At 48.0% G+C, this 16,224-nt stretch overlaps 1 protein-coding gene across 1 annotated transcript in view; it reads right to left on the reverse strand.

The window, feature by feature from the left end:
- PLPP4 (phospholipid phosphatase 4) overlaps nucleotides 1-10,128 on the reverse strand; it is a 779,443-nt gene extending 769,315 nt beyond the window's left edge. Inside the window, exon 1 of the mRNA XM_085602798.1 lies at nucleotides 9,693-10,128. Coding sequence (XP_085458924.1) covers nucleotides 9,693-9,748 — 56 coding nt within the window. The 5' untranslated portion in view covers nucleotides 9,749-10,128. The remainder of the gene's footprint in view (nucleotides 1-9,692) is intronic.
- Between the last annotated feature and the right edge of the window lie 6,096 nt (nucleotides 10,129-16,224).

Genomic DNA, 16,224 nt, shown 5'->3' on the forward strand with positions numbered 1-16,224 from the left:
CACTGAAGGGGTTAATGTAGTTCACTACTGCAGGTCCCAAAAAGCTACATTCTATAACCGCCTTCTGACAGCTCACAATGGCAATCAGATATGGAAGGATAGTAACAAAGCCCTCCCCAGCAGATCTCTGATGCACGTCTTCCTCCAGCTCATGCCTGCTCAGGACCATAAACTTTAAATATTAAACAAAATATCTCAAAATGTAAGACCCACTGCACTAACCAACTAAGTGGACTATGAAAATAAGAAAGAAATACATGAAGGGACATGCAGAGCTGCTCAAAGTTTCCTACTTTCTGAAAACCATAAACTGTGCGCCTATCTCTCACACTTCTTCAACCATCACGTTGCTAAGCACTGTGTCCCACTACATGGTAACGTATCTCGGTGGTCCTCACACACAAGGAAACTCTTCCCACACAGGATCAAAACAAAGACAACACACTCCAACCACACACCCTGCACGGTATAGCTTAGCATAGCGGTAGTAAGTGCTAGATAAATGTTGCAATACAATACAATACACAACGGGGCTCAGGGCTATCTTCAGCTGCACATGATACAGTTACAGAGACATGCAGAGGTCACATAATGCAGTTGGCTCCATAACACCACATAAGTCAATGGATAATAAAGCAGTGTCTGTTCCGCTCTTCTTAACAGTGAGGCTAATATAGATTGGCTGCCTTGTCAGCCGCACATTGAAGCCTGGATGTTTGTACAGAGGCCTTCCGCACCAAACACAGAGCATAAAAAGCAAAGAGCAATGCCTCCCTCGCAACACTGATATAGCACAGGAATGAAGGGCTGGTGCAAACCTTCCTCGCAACACTGATATAGCACAGGAAGCAAAGGCTAGAGAAGGCCTCTCTCCCAACACTGAAATAGCACAGGAAGCCAGGGCTAATGCAAGCCTCCCTCACAACACTGATATAGCACAGGAAGCAAGGGCTAATGCAAGCCTCCCTCACAACACTGATATAGCACAGGAAGCAAGGGCTAGAGCAAGCCTCCCTCACAACACTGATATAGCACAGGAATGAAGGGCTGGTGCAAACCTTCCTCGCAACACTGATATAGCACAGGAATGAAGGGCTGGTGCAAACCTTCCTCGCAACACTGATATAGCACAGGAATGAAGGGCTGGTGCAAACCTTCCTCGCAACACTGATATAGCACAGGAAGCAAAGGCTAGATGAGGCCTCTCTCCCAACACTGAAATAGCACAGGAAGCAAGGGCTAATGCAAGCCTCCCTCACAACACTGATATAGCACAGGAAGCAAGGGCTAATGCAAGCCTCCCTCACAACACTGAAATAGCACAGGAAGCAAGGGCTAATGCAAGCCTCCCTCACAACACTGATATAGCACAGGAAGCAAGGGCTAATGCAAGCCTCCCTCACAACACTGATATAGCACAGGAAGCAAGGGCTAATGCAAGCCTCCCTCACAACACCGATATAGCACAGGAAGCAAGGGCTAGAGCAAGCCTCCCTCACAACACTGATATAGCACAGGAATGAAGGGCTGGTGCAAACCTTCCTCGCAACACTGATATAGCACAGGAATGAAGGGCTGGTGCAAACCTTCCTCGCAACACTGATATAGCACAGGAAGCAAAGGCTAGAGAAAGCCTCTCTCCCAACACTGATATAGCACAGGAATGAAGGGCTGGTGCAAACCTTCCTCGCAACACTGATATAGCACAGGAAGCAAAGGCTAGAGAAAGCCTCTCTCCCAACACTGATATAGCACAGGAAGCAAGGGCTAGAGCAAGCCTCTCTCCCAACATTGATATAGCACAGGAAGCAAGGGCTGATGCAAGCCTCCCTCACAACACTGATATAGCACAGGAAGCAAGGGCTAGAGCAAGCCTCCCTCGCAACACTGAAATAGCACAGGAAGCAAGGGCTAATGCAAGCCTCCCTCACAACACTGATATAGCACAGGAATGAAGGGCTGGTGCAAACCTTCCTCGCAACACTGATATAGCACAGGAATTAAGGGCTGGTGCAAACCTTCCTCGCAACACTGATATAGCACAGGAAGCAAAGGCTAGAGAAAGCCTCTCTCCCAACACTGATATAGCACAGGAAGCAAGGGCTAGAGAAAGCCTCTCTTCCAACACTGATATAGCACAGGAAGCAAGGGCTAGTCAAGCCTCCCTCGCAACACTGAAATAGCACAGGAAGCAAGGGCTAATGCAAGCCTCCCTCACAACACTGATATAGCACAGGAAGCAAGGGCTAGAGAAAGCCTCTCTCCCAACACTGATGTAGCACAGGAAGCAAGGGCTAGAGCAAGCCTCCCTCGCAACACTGATATAGCACAGGAAGCAAGGGCTAATGCAAGCCTCTCTCACAACACTGATATAGCACAGGAATGAAAGGCTGGTGCAAACCTTCCTCACAACACTGATATAATACAGGAAGCAAGGGCTAATGCAAGCCTCCCTCACAACACTGATATAGCACAGGAAGCAAGGGCTAGAGCAAGCCTGCCTCGCAACACTGAGATAGCACAGGAACCAAGGGCTAATGCAAGCCTCCCTCACAACACTGATATAGCACAGGAATGAAGGGCTGGTGCAAACCTTACTCGCAACACTGATATAGCACAGGAATGAAGAGCTGGTGCAAACCTTCCTCGCAACACTGATATAGCACAGGAAGCAAAGGCTAGAGAAAGCCTCTCTCCCAACACTGATATAGCACAGGAAGCAAGGGCTAGAGAAAGCCTCTCTCCCAACACTGATATAGCACAGGAAGCAAGGGCTAGAGCAAGCCTCCCTCGCAGCACTGAAATAGCACAGGAAGCAAGGGCTAATGCAAGCCTCCCTCACAACACTGATATAGCACAGGAAGCAAGGGCTAGAGAAAGCCTCTCTCCCAACACTGATATAGCACAGGAAGCAAGGGCTAGAGCAAGCCTCCCTCGCAACACTGATATAGCACAGGAAGCAAGGGCTAATGCAAGCCTCCCTCACAACACTGATATAGCACAGGAATGAAGGGCTGGTGCAAACCTTCCTTGCAACACTGATATAGCACAGGAAGCAAGGGCTAATGCAAGCCTCCCTCACAACATTGATATAGCACAGGAAGCAAGGGCTAGAGAAAGCCTCTCTCCCAACACTGATATAGCACAGGAAGCAAGGGCTAGAGCAAGCCTCCCTCGCAACACTGATATAGCACAGGAAGCAAGGGCTGATGCAAGCCTCCCTCGCAACACTGATATAGCACAGGAAGCAAGGGCTACAGCAAGCCTCCCACGCAACACTGATATAGCACAGGAAGCAAGGGCTACAGCAAGCCTCCCACGCAACACTGATATAGCACAGGACGCAAAAGGGCTAATGCAAGCCTTCCTCACAACACTGATATAGTAAAGAAAGCAAGGGCTAATGCAAGCCTCCGTCACAACACTGATAAAGCGCAGGAAGCAAGGGCTGGTGCAAACCTTCCTTGCAACACTGATATAGCGCAGAAAGCAAGGGCTGGTGCAAACCTTTCTCGCAACACTGAAATAGCACAGGAAGCAAGGGCTAGAGCAAGCCTCCCTCACAACACTTATATAGTACAGAAAGAAAGGGCTAGAGCAAGCCTCTCTCACAACACTGATATAGTAAAGAAAGCAAGGGCTAATGCAAGCCTCTCTCACAACACTAATATAGCACAGGAAGCAAAGGTTGGTGCAAACCTTCCTTGCAACACTGATATAGCTCAGAAAGCAAGGGCTGGTGCAAACCTTTTTTCGCAACACTGATATAGCACAGGAAGCAAGGGTTGGTGCAAACCTTCCTTGCAACACTGATATAGCACAGGAATCAAGGGCTAATGCAAGCCTCCCTCGCAACACTGATATAGCACAGGAATCAAGGGCTAGAGCAAGCCTCCCTCGCAACACTTATATAGCACAGGAAGCAAGGGCTAGAGCAAGCCTCCCTCACAACACTGATATAGCACAGGAATGAAGGGCTGGTGCAAACCTTACTCGCAACACTGATATAGCACAGGAATGAAGGGCTGGTGCAAACCTTCCTCGCAACACTGATATAGCACAGGAAGCAAAGGCTAGAGAAAGCCTCTCTCCCAACACTGATATAGCACAGGAAGCAAGGGCTAGAGAAAGCCTCTCTCCCAACACTGATATAGCACAGGAAGCAAGGGCTGATGCAAGCCTCCCTCACAACACTGATATAGCACAGGAAGCAAGGGCTAGAGAAAGCCTCTCTCCCAACACTGATATAGCACAGGAATCAAGGGCTAATGCAAGCCTCTCTCACAACACTGATATAGTACAGAAAGAAAGGGCTAGAGCAAGCCTGTCTCACAACACTGATATAGCACAGGAAGCAAGGGTTGGGCAAACCTTCCTTGCAACACTGATATAGCACAGGAAGCAAGGGTTGGGCAAACCTTCCTTGCAACACTGATATAGCACAGGAAGCAAGGGCTGATGCAAGCCTCCCTCGCAACACTGATATAGCACAGGAAGCAAGGTACCGTGCAAGCCTGTCTCACAAAACAAGTATAGTGCAGAAAGCAAGAGCTAGTGCAAGCATCCCTCCCAAAAATGATCTAGTACCGAAAGCAAGGGCCAGAGCAAGCCTTCCTTACAGAACGAGTATAGTGCAGGAAGCAAGGTAGAGTACCAAGGCACCAGCCTTCTCAACAAGTCAACTGGTTCATGGGCGACATGAAGGCGATAAGTGAGCAGAATGTTCACCTCCAGCATTAATATTGGGCTCCACAGAGTGACTTGTTACCCGTCCCATAGCTCTTCAGCATGCCATCAGAGGAAGTAAGCGCTATAAAAATACCCATACCTCTTTAATGCTTAGAGACCACAATCAACAGTTGAAAGGAGCTAAATGCACTCAATGACCAGCATTTTGTAACTTGTAATCGTTTGAGCAAGAAGCACAGGATCATGTGGCAAATGTGGCAAATCATAAATACACGCAGCAATCCTCACGATGCTGGAACCATGTAATCTCAACATCCCTGCCGTTTAGCAATATATTGAAGCATTCCACTTAACATCAACATGTCTGTCCTTCTCCCCAACATCGCCCCCAGAAATTCTGAGAGCTTGCAGAGCCATCGCGTTTTGAGGGTTGAATGGTTCTTAGACAAGCAGGGAAACTTCCAAACCCTCCACATCCCCCATGAAACATCGTCCATCCCTAACGAGTGTATCCTTGTCTTCCCGACAGAAATGCCCATTCTGTTAGTGCCCTGCCCTGCGCGCTCTCGATTCAAAGGCGGTGTACCGACCACACACGCTCCTCGGGCTCCCGCTCTCTGACACTCTCTCACTCCCCAGTTCCATGCATCCATGCCCGTGTACCGCAGTCTTAAACCCCCAAGAGTGCCACACAGTCTCAACCCCTTCTGAAAGTGCCCTGCAACGTCATCACTGATGGACCTCCACGGGCCAACACCGGTAACAATGCTAACAAACCAACGATAATAGTAATACAAAGATATAGCGCTTCATCCCGCCCTTCTGTTTCTAAGCACTGTAAACAACAGCCCTACTCCCGAGTGCGACCCTTGCCCAATCCCCCAGCAGTGTCATGTGTTCTCTGTAATACCCAAGTATCACCCCACCACCAGTGTCCCTGGTTCCATCCTCCAGCCCTGTCAAAGTGTCTTCTCCAGAAGTCTCTCCACTCCTCTCACCCCCACTACTTGAAATGGAAAAATAGAAGTGCAGGTACTCTGTACCGGAGTGAGTACCTGCTCGTTTCTGAGAAGTGCCTGTACTATCCAATTAAAAGTATGATGTTTCTCTTGAGAGGTGCAGGTTCTCTCTCTCTCAAAATAAAACAGTGCAGGTACTCCGTACCGGACAGCACCGGCCCAGTTAAAGCACTGCTCACCCCCACCAGTGAACCCTCTTAAAGTGGTAGAAAAGACAGGGGCAGGGGACTAATTGACCGGGGCCATTTAGAAGATGGTGTGGCCTATGTGATTGAGGGCGTGGTCAAAATAATGTGAATCTAGATTCCTGTGCACCACAAACTGTTAAGGTCAGCTACTGCCTGAGACCCCGGAAGGTGCGAAGATACCAGGGCTCGGGTCAGCAATGGAACACAAAGCAGGAAGAGACCACGGGCAGGGGTCAGAGGGGAAGTGGCCTGCTTTCATTTTAGAAATATTCAGATTGACATTTGCTCTTTCCTTTTTAGACTCGCCACAGTCCTGCTGCAGTAAAAGGTGACCGGGAGGAGGGTGGGGGGGGGGGGGGGGGGGGCTATACATACCAAAAATGCATGCGCTTCCGTTACTCGACTCCTTACTGGCCCTGCTTTTCAGCTCTCGGTTCATTAAAGGGCTGAACATAGAGCCTGAAGGAGCGGTTTCAGTCACCCTTTCTAATTACTACCAGTGCCCAGACCCGGCAGGACCCGGCCCACTTAAATCTATGGTTTCACTCATTCTCAGCAGTGCCGCATAATCTCACTCCGTCTGCTGTTCCGTACATGTCTCACTCCACATATTACCATCAGCCTCCCTTCCAAACAGTGGCGCTACGTCTCACTTCCCTTGAATGTTGCTTCCTCTGCTTTGCCGCCTAAGTTTCACTCCTCGCCAGATTCAGTCTATCGCCCCCTAGTGCCTACCAGGGCTCACTCCCTTGCAATGTCCCTTGGTCGGCTCTGCATCCCCAGTCTCCCTCCTCAGCCTCTCTTCCTAGCAGCGCCCATAGGTCTCACCACCCAGCAGCATGACCCGTCCAGCACTGCCGTAGTCTCACTCACCATAAGTGCCCCCACAGTTCCTCATCTCAGCAGTGTGTCCACACCCCTGGCCCGTCTCGCCCCACCCCAGCGCAAGGTCACAGTCTCGCGCCCCAGCAGCGTCCACCATGTTTTGATTCTCCAGCGGTGTCCAGTCTCACTCCCTTCCAGTGCAGGGATTTCTAAAATGGTTATGGCCTCTTCTGGTCTCCCCCTGCACTCCCCTCCTGTCACCCCGCAGGAGAACTCCCAGGTCTCACTCTCTAAACGGATGTATGACGTTACAACGCACACTTTTACAACGCATGCACTTACAACGCATTTTTTACAACGCATAATCCATTACAACGCATGACATTACAACGCATGACACTACAACGCATTTTTAAAAACTACCTTTACAACGCATTTCCATTACAACGCATACTACCTTTACAACGCATACCATTACAACGCATAATATTAAATTGCATTTAAGGTAAGTATTAGATAGTATAGGGGTAAAAGTTACTTTTCTAACTCCAGGGGGTGCAACAGTAGGGTAAGTGTTGGATAGTATAGGGGTAAAAATTACTATTCTAACTCCAGGGGGTGCAACAGTAGGGTAAGTGTTGGATAGTATAGGGGTAAAAATTACTATTCTAACTCCAGGGGGTGCAACAGTGGGGTAAGTGTTGGATAGTATAGGGGTAAAAATTACTATTCTAACTCCAGGGGGTGCATCAGTAGGGTAAGTGTTGGATAGTATAGGGGTAAAAATTACTATTCTAACTCCAGGGGGTGCAACAGTAGGGTAAGTGTTGGATAGTATAGGGGTAAACATTACTATTCTAACTCCAGGGGGTGCAACAGTAGGGTAAGTGTTGGATAGTATAGGGGTAAAAATTACTATCCTAACTCCAGGGGGTGCAACAGTAGGGTAAGTGTTGGATAGTATAGGGGTAAAAATTACTATTCTAACTCCAGGGGGTGCAACAGTAGGGTAAGTGTTGGATAGTATAGGGGTAAAAATTACTATTCTAACTCCAGGGGGTGCAACAGTAGGGTAAGTGTTGGATAGAATAGGGGTAAAAATTACTATTCTAACTCCAGGGGGTGCAACAGTAGGGTAAGTGTTGGATAGTATAGGGGTAAAAATTACTATTCTAACTCCAGGGGGTGCAACAGTAGGGTAAGTGTTGGATGGTGTAGTGTAATATTATGCGTTGTAATGGTATGCGTTGTAATGGTAGTATGCGTTGTAATGGAATGCGTTGTAAAGGTAGTTTTTAAAAATGCGTTGTAGTGTCATGCGTTGTAATGTCATGCGTTGTAATGGATTATGCGTTGTAAAAAATGCGTTGTAAAGGTAGTGCGTTGTAAAAGTTGCGTTGTAAAGGTTGTTCCCCTCTCTAAACACGAAATAGCGCACCCCTTCCTCCAGATGTGTCCCTCTCCATACAGTGCCACATTCCACGTGCAGGAGCGACTATTATTGCAGTACTCCGTCTCACTCACCTAGTAGTGCCCCCCTCCCGAGCCCAGAAGCCGGGGTTGCCTCACTGATCCCGCACTCCTCAGTTTAATTTCCCGACAGTCATCGTTCCATCCCGTAGCCCCCCTCACCATCAGCCCCGCTATTCAGCAGTCAGTCCCCCGCATTCACTCTCTATCAGTGCCAGTGATTTACTCTCACAGCAGTGTCCTAGACTGACTCTCCCAGCAACCTCCAGAGCCTCCTGGCCGCTGCACTGGTTTCTCTGCGCTGCAAGTCTCTTGTCTGAATCCCCAGCAGAGCCCAGTCTCACTCACTCAGCAGTACAGTACCCCGTTCTCTCTCAGCAGTCACTCTCCTCCAGAAGTCCCACAAACTTAGTGCGCTAGCAGGGCCAAGAGCTCACTCCTCAGCAATCTGACACCCCCGGCAGTGCATCATTCTCACTGACCCAGCAGTGCCCGCTGTCCCACTCTGCAGTGCATCACCATCCTCTCTGCCCGAGCAGTGCCCGCGGTGCCCACAGCCCCCAGCTCCTCGCAGTTTTTTGTTGGGTTTTTTTTTTGCATATTTATATAGCGCGAACTCGACCCGAAGGTATTGGAGCGCTTTACATGAGCACAAGTGCCACTTTTCAGCACGGCTGCAGTGCACTTAATTGCCTTTGCACTTAGTCTGAGGAAGGCACCGAATCCAACCCCGGTACCAGTGCCCAGTCTCACTCCCATTGCCCAGCAGTGCCTGAGTCTCACTCCCACTGCCCAGCAGTGCCCGAGTTTTACCCTCACTGCCCGACAGTGCCCGAGTCTCATCCTCACTACCCTCCAGTGCCCTAGTCTCATCCTCACTGCCCTCCAGTGCCCGAGTCTCACTCTCACTGCCCAGCAGTGCCCGAGTTTCACCCTCACTGCCCGACAGTGCCCGAGTCTCATCCTCACTGCCCTCCAGTGCCCTAGTCTCATCCTCACTGCCCTCCAGTGCCCGAGTCTCACTCTCACTGCCCGCCAGTGCCCGAGTCTCACCCTCACTGCCTGCCAGTGCCCGAGTCTCACTCTCACTGCCTGCCAGTGCCCGAGTCTTACTCTCACTGCCCAGCAGTGCCCGAGTCTCATTCTCACTGCCCGCCAGTGCCCGAGTCTCACTCTCACTGCCTGCCAGTGCCCGAGTCTCACTCTCACTGCCCAGCAGTGGACGAGTCTCACTCCCCCTGCTCACCAGTGCCCTAGTCTCACTCCCACTGCCCACCTAGGTATCACTCGGGTGCCCGCGTTCCCTTCTTACCAGGCAGTGGCCCAGTCTCACCCTCGTCGCACTGCCCGCCTCTCTAGTCTCACTCGCCCCTTGAGTGAAGCCAGCTGTGGGACCCTCCACTCACACCCGTTGAGCATCGACTTCAGACGTATTCAATCACTCATACCCGGCATATTCCCCTCTCCCCACAGCGGTGAGTCTCATCCACCCGGTACTCACACGAAGACCCCGAAGAGCAGGGCTCGGACGCCCACTTCCAGCAGCAGCTCCCGCATCTCCGGTCCCTCGGCCCGGCCGGTGCTCGCAGCCGCCCTGCTCCTCACAGCCCGCCCGGCCCCATGCGCAGCCCGCACCCCAGCCTCCCCGCCGCCCCCGGCAAGGAACGGGGAGAGGGAGGGGGCAGGAGGGGTGGAGATACGAGAGGAGGAGGAGGAGGGAGGAGAGAAGGCGAAGGATGAGGCTGGAGGAAAGAGAGGGAGACACGAGGGGAGGCAGCAGAGGTGACGGCAGGAGGTATGAACGAGAGGAGGAGGGGGTCAGAAGTGAGAGAGGAGGGATGGAGAGAGGGAAAGTGGAAAGGAGGAGTGCCGTGGGAGATTCAGTGGTAGCTCCTCCTTTTCTCCCGCTGCTCCCCGGGTCTGCCCCACTTCCACTGTCGTCCCCTCAACTAAGGGGCTCTGAGAAGGACGGACAGGAGCGGCGAGGAGAGCGGGCGAAGGAGAGAGGCAGGGGCAGGTGGAGGGGAGAGGGGGGAATGTGTAAATCAGCGCGGACTAGTGAGACAGGAGAGGCGAGGAGGAGTGAAGAGGGGAGGTGGAGTAAGAGACAGGTGAGGAGCGGTGATGTGAGGGAAAGATGAGAAGAGAAGTGGGGAGAAGTGCAAATGTAAGACGAGAGGAGAGAAGAAAAGAGAGAAACAATGGGGAGAGACGGGAAGATGAGGGGATGGGGACAGGTGCCATGGGACAGAAGAAGAGGGGAGAGCTGAGAAGAGGAGCGGAGGGGGGAAATATTATAAAATCAATGCAACAAAATTCCTAACAGAAACACAACCAATAATTTACCGTTCCATTGCATCAAAGTGGTGAGTGACAGCAGGGCTGGGCTCACCTGCCGATAAAAGGCCTGGGCGCGAGGCTCGGGATCGCCCACTGGGACCGGTGGATGAGCTGCGAGCCCCTTCACACTTTGCTTCCTTCTCACAGTTCCTGCCTCACACTCTACAACCGGAGTTTCAACTCGATCAGGGAAGTGAAAAGCTTCCAGATGTTCTGGATGTCCTAAAAGCACGAGGACAGGTTTAAGTCTGGAAACTAGACAATATGAAACAGAGCATCTCCAGCACTTCCAGAAAAGGCTATAGCAACAAGGCAACTTTGTGTGACAATGAGCGCTCTCGGGGGCAAAACACTATTAGTTCGAAGCCTACCAGATGGCGCAGCTTCTGGTTAGCTAAGTACAGCTTAGGGACATTTGGAAAGCTTCCATGGGAATGCATTCCGCCCATTGCTTACCTTTGGCTTTGTGGTTTGTAGCTCAAATTTGTTTGCTTCCTCTTTGCTGGCTTTATTTGTTTGACGCTGTCCAGCTTGAGTTCGTCCCTACGTAAATCATATCCTATTTACAACATTCTTCCAACTGTGCTTGATTTCAGTAAACAGACCTTTACATTTTGCTCTTATTATGTCACATTTACTCTGCATTTAAAGACAGAGGTCAAATGTTAGGCTCTGGCTTCTAGGGAGCTTGGTGTTTACTTTTCTTTCTGTGACTTCAAAAACGGGAGGATTTATGCGCCATCCTGCTGGATACTTGTGTGGGGGGGGGGGGGGGGGGGTGCTGGTGAAAAGCTGTCGGATGCTACTTTTTTCTAGCCCACAACAAAATTTAAATGTCAGTATATGAACTGTGAAGGAATTTCAGAAAGTACCTGAATTAGGAAAGCACAAACGAAGCACATTTTATGATAATTCTGAAGTGTGGGGGAAACAAATATTTTAATACGATCCACACAAATCAATACTCTAGATGATGACATTTCCACACATTATCGTTGTGTTCTGCATACTTTTATTAGTAAAATTGTATGTCTGTACAAATGTAATGGTCATTTCAATTTAAGATGTGCTGTCTGTAATGACAGTGTTCTACCACACCATGCATTCTCCACTTTACACTACTCCACTGTACACAGCACCACTCCACATCACTGCACTTTTTGTGCACCACACCACTCTGTCACTCCACTGTACGCCAAGCCACACTGTAGTTTGCACTCTACTCTGCATCACTCCACTCTACACCACTCTACTCTATACTTATGCAGTCTGTCACTCTTTTCTAACTCTGCACCCCTATACTCTTTGCCAGTGCACTCTACACTACTTCACTCTGCATCACTCCACTCTATGCCATCCCACTCTACACCACTATATCCCGCAATACTGCACTCTATGCAACTACACTCTACCCCGTTGCACTCTACTTTGTAACACTCCACTCTACACCTGTGCACTCTACACCACTGTACTCTATGCCACTGCACTCTAAGCCGCTGCACTCTACTCTTCATCACTCCACTCTACCATGCGCAACTCCACTCTATGCCACTTCATTCTACTCTGTAACAATCGACTCTATGCCATTGCACTCTACGTCACTCTACTCCACTCTGAGCCATTCCACGCTACACCACTGCAATCTATGCCACTGCAATCTACACTGCACCACTCCATACAACTCTACTCTGCACCACTCTACTCTAACCACTATACTCTACCTACAAAAATACACTCTACACCACTTTACTCAAAACCAATGCACTCTATGCCACTTCACTCTACGCCACTCTACACTACACCATTGCACTCTACATCACTGCACTCTACACCATTCTATTCTATTCTGCACCACTGTAATCTATGCCTTTCTACTCTGCACCAATCCATTCTACCCCAGTCTACTATACACCTCTACACTCTACGACGCTCTACTCTGTAACAATGCACTTGCCGCCACTTTACTTTATGCCACTGCACTCTATGCATCACTCTACTGCACTCTACGCCAGTCTACTCTGCATCATTCCACTCTACATCACTACACTCTACCCTGCACTACTCCACTCTACCCTGCACCACTGTACTTTACGCTACTCCAGTCTGCAACACTCTACTCTGCTCTCTTTCCATATTATATTCACTAGAGTATTCTATATATTTAACTTTATTTCTTCCTTTCCTTTCCTTGTATCCGTACTATGTGGCCCGAGTATTTACCACCTCATATCGGGATGCCAACCCGTCCTGTCTCCTCCGAGTGCTGCTTCCGTATCCCGGAAACGAAATTCCGGATACTGCATACATTCAGTCAAAGAAAGGAAGATATGGAAAGAGAGCTGGGACTAATGGATTGAAAAACATTTGGAGGAACATAAGAATTTGGAGGTGCTTTGAATTAAATTTCACTCTCAATCATTCTGCCGGGACGGAAGTAGAACCGGTGCAGAGATACAAACAAGGAAGTTCAAGATACACAGCCCTGAGGAAGTTATGGGGAATGCCCTAGACGACGAAACACGTGTTGGCTGGCTGGGCAAATCAAAAGAAAGAAAATTAAAGACCAAGAAAAATACAAGAAATTTGTGTCATATTAACTGATTTACTGAATGGGTTTAAGCGTGTGCTCGCGAAGCTTGGTAACTGCAATAGCTCTTGCATAGGCGAGACCTATTGGCTTTACCAATGCTTGTTTGTATTGGCCTCTTATATCTTACAGATGTAAGGTCTCAAGACCAGCAGAGCCTCTCTTTTCAAGTAGTTTGGTCTTTGACATTATTGCGAAAGCAGGCCTTGGGGAGGGCATCCCCTGAAAGCCACACCCCTCGGTGGATGTTTTCACCACAAGACTCCATGTATTTTTGGCCACACCTCCCATCACATAAAATGAGCCCAAAACTATGGCTATTGGATTAGACTCTTGGAATCTTTTACATAATTCCTTTTTATGGCACACCACCATTCGGCTACCTCTGGAGAATCCTTCAAAAGCTCTATCTTGCATGTCTTCCATCTATCCACTAGCATCACACAGCAGCAGCTGCTCTTCTTCGCAATAAGGCCTACATTCCCACAGCCCAAATAGGGGCCTATGGTGCTGTGTCTGAGCACAATTCTGGACATTGTCATCCTCAGTGTGAGAGTTGGGCAGTGTAGAAATATATGCACATCACTGGCATTGTTCTACCTTCTGAAAACCATGGGAGCTTGTCCAACAGATCCTGTGATGCCTGAAGAAGTGGTCCTTCCTTAGTGTTTTAATTAAAAAGTTCACAGGCCCTTACCATCTCTCTGAGTGCTCCATTGTTGGCAAGCACCCCTCACGCCTGCTGCACTGGAATCATCCTTCCCGCCAGGGCCTCACTGAAGAAGTTGAACCCCTTTACCCCGTTTCTTGTCATGTTGCCCAGGAAACTTAATTCATTCTTGAACATGTCCACTCTCCATGTTTTATTCACATTTGATGAAGTACAAGTCTTTATTTGCGAGTGTTTAAACTCTGAGAAAGCTCTTCTAGTTCTGAGGACCTCCCTAGCTATGAGCTGCCCCTCCGTCCTCAAAGTGCCCAGGCACTTCTCAACTAGGACGGTAATGAAGCGATTAATTAGTCCTTTAATCATTCTTGAGGGCCACACTTGTTCCATTATGACTAATGAAGTCTCATAATATTTGATACCCGTAGTCATCCTACCAATTATATGCCAATACCAATATACCGATACCAATTATTAGCATTATATATAACTTTGAGACAAACTTATTCAAAGAATTCAGCAGCAAAATAATTTATACATCACACACTTCCAAAAGTATGTTCTGTGAATTGGCGCAGTGCTGGAAAGTGAGGAGATCGCACCAGATCCTGATTCCGGCTGCAATTTCTGTGTTAATTTTTCGTTAATTTTCTGACACCGGGGCACAATTCAGCAGTGCCTGCACGTTGTCTGCATTCTGTTTGGTGTACAGTCTGTAGGCAGCGAGGAGTATATCTTCTTACCACATCGAGCTGGGCCCAAAACAAAGGCTTGATTTAAAGGACCATTAGCCCTTCTTTTGTTCAAGCATCACCCTGGCGGGAGGCCACCTGGAGCCTAACACCTACATGCCAATCCAATGGATGGAAAAAAGGGACGTAGCTGATCACTTCATAAGTACCTCAGATAAACTGTGACCTGGAAGCATGTATTTGACTTTTTTCAAACCTCTATGTAAGAGATGTGCATGGCACTGTAAGAATGTAAGATGTATCAGTGTGTATGAGCAATTACACAAATATTAATTTAAATGACACCTACAATTTTTTTTCAATTTAATTCTTTTACTACTCTACTCAACATAGTGTAGAGTGTCAAAGCTCTTGACATCACATGCAGAAGTACAATAAATCATACACATGTTTAAATCAATATACAGGAAATTTTAAGGCTATGAGGGTGGTGTAGGAATGACATATTGTCTATACTTGTAGATGTATGTTAAGTGTGAACTTATGCGAGAAACACAAGTCAGGATATAAAACGTAAAGCAGTGATTGTGGTTGTCTGTGCTAACAAGACTTTATTAATGCTCAGCGGAGAATAACAACATATTGAGAAAAAGAGGATCTAAACCCATGGCTTACAGTTTTCATGCAACTCCTTGATGCCTGTGAACAGATCAAAGTGCAGTATTGGAAAAATGCAATATCTGAACTGAAATTAACAAAATACTCTCAGTGTCAAAAGCAGCAGCCCTCTTACCTATCTACATAAAATACACATCTGTGACCTGCAGGTTACACAATGTGCTTTGAAGCAGGCACATTAACCCTCTATTGTACTACATGAGTCAAACCTGTGATTGGATAAAACAAAGAACTCTCCCAGAACTGCATCAACCACCAGAACTATCTTACCACTGTTACAACAATCCTCTCAAAATTGCTGGGCACACAAAAATCTCTGCAACTGGTGTCTTAACCCTGTGAGATATTTTAAAATGCACCCTTTTGTGGCAGATTAAGTGAGCTAGAACAGGTTTGCTGTCACATGTGCCCTTGTTTCCAACTTGTTTGCAGCAGATAAATGAATGGTCAGACTCTGCTTTTCCTGCTCTGCCCCTCGTGAATTCACTCCCTATTCTCAGCAATACCAATTCTAACACTGATTTGGTGCACGTCTGGTCACTAGTTTTTATGATGTTTGCCTTTGATTAAGGTGCCCAGCAGGTTTTAAAGGGATAACAGTTTTGTAGATCTTGTCAGTTGAAAAGTAATTTCTTAATTTGCCTATAACTTTAGCAACCATTGACCAATATGTTAGAGATTTGGCAGACAGTACATCCAGATTACGGGGTGTATTTTCAGATGTGTTTATAACCATAAAAGGGGGGCAGTGGGAATTAAAAAGAGGGGACACAAAGGTGTCCATTGCAAATAAGTTTGGCACTGTGTGACTAATCTGCATAAAATTAGGCAGAAGACACAAAAGATTAGTTTACTATTGGCATGCCATTTTCTGGGCCACCCCATAAAGCAGGGACACAGTTAAATCTTGGATGGTCAATACATTTTTCATTAGTTTATAACTTTGGCTCTGTTTCTTTAATTTGTTTTAAATGTGGCAAATAGTTGGCAAGTCACCCAGTGGAGGTATATTAGGTTTTGTGATCCAATGGAGGGCAAAGTTAAAGTGGTTTGGGGATGAAAATTTGTT

This window comes from Triturus cristatus, chromosome 1_2 (genome assembly GCF_964204655.1).
Source record: "Triturus cristatus chromosome 1_2, aTriCri1.1, whole genome shotgun sequence".
Taxonomy (NCBI): Eukaryota; Metazoa; Chordata; class Amphibia; order Caudata; family Salamandridae; genus Triturus; species Triturus cristatus.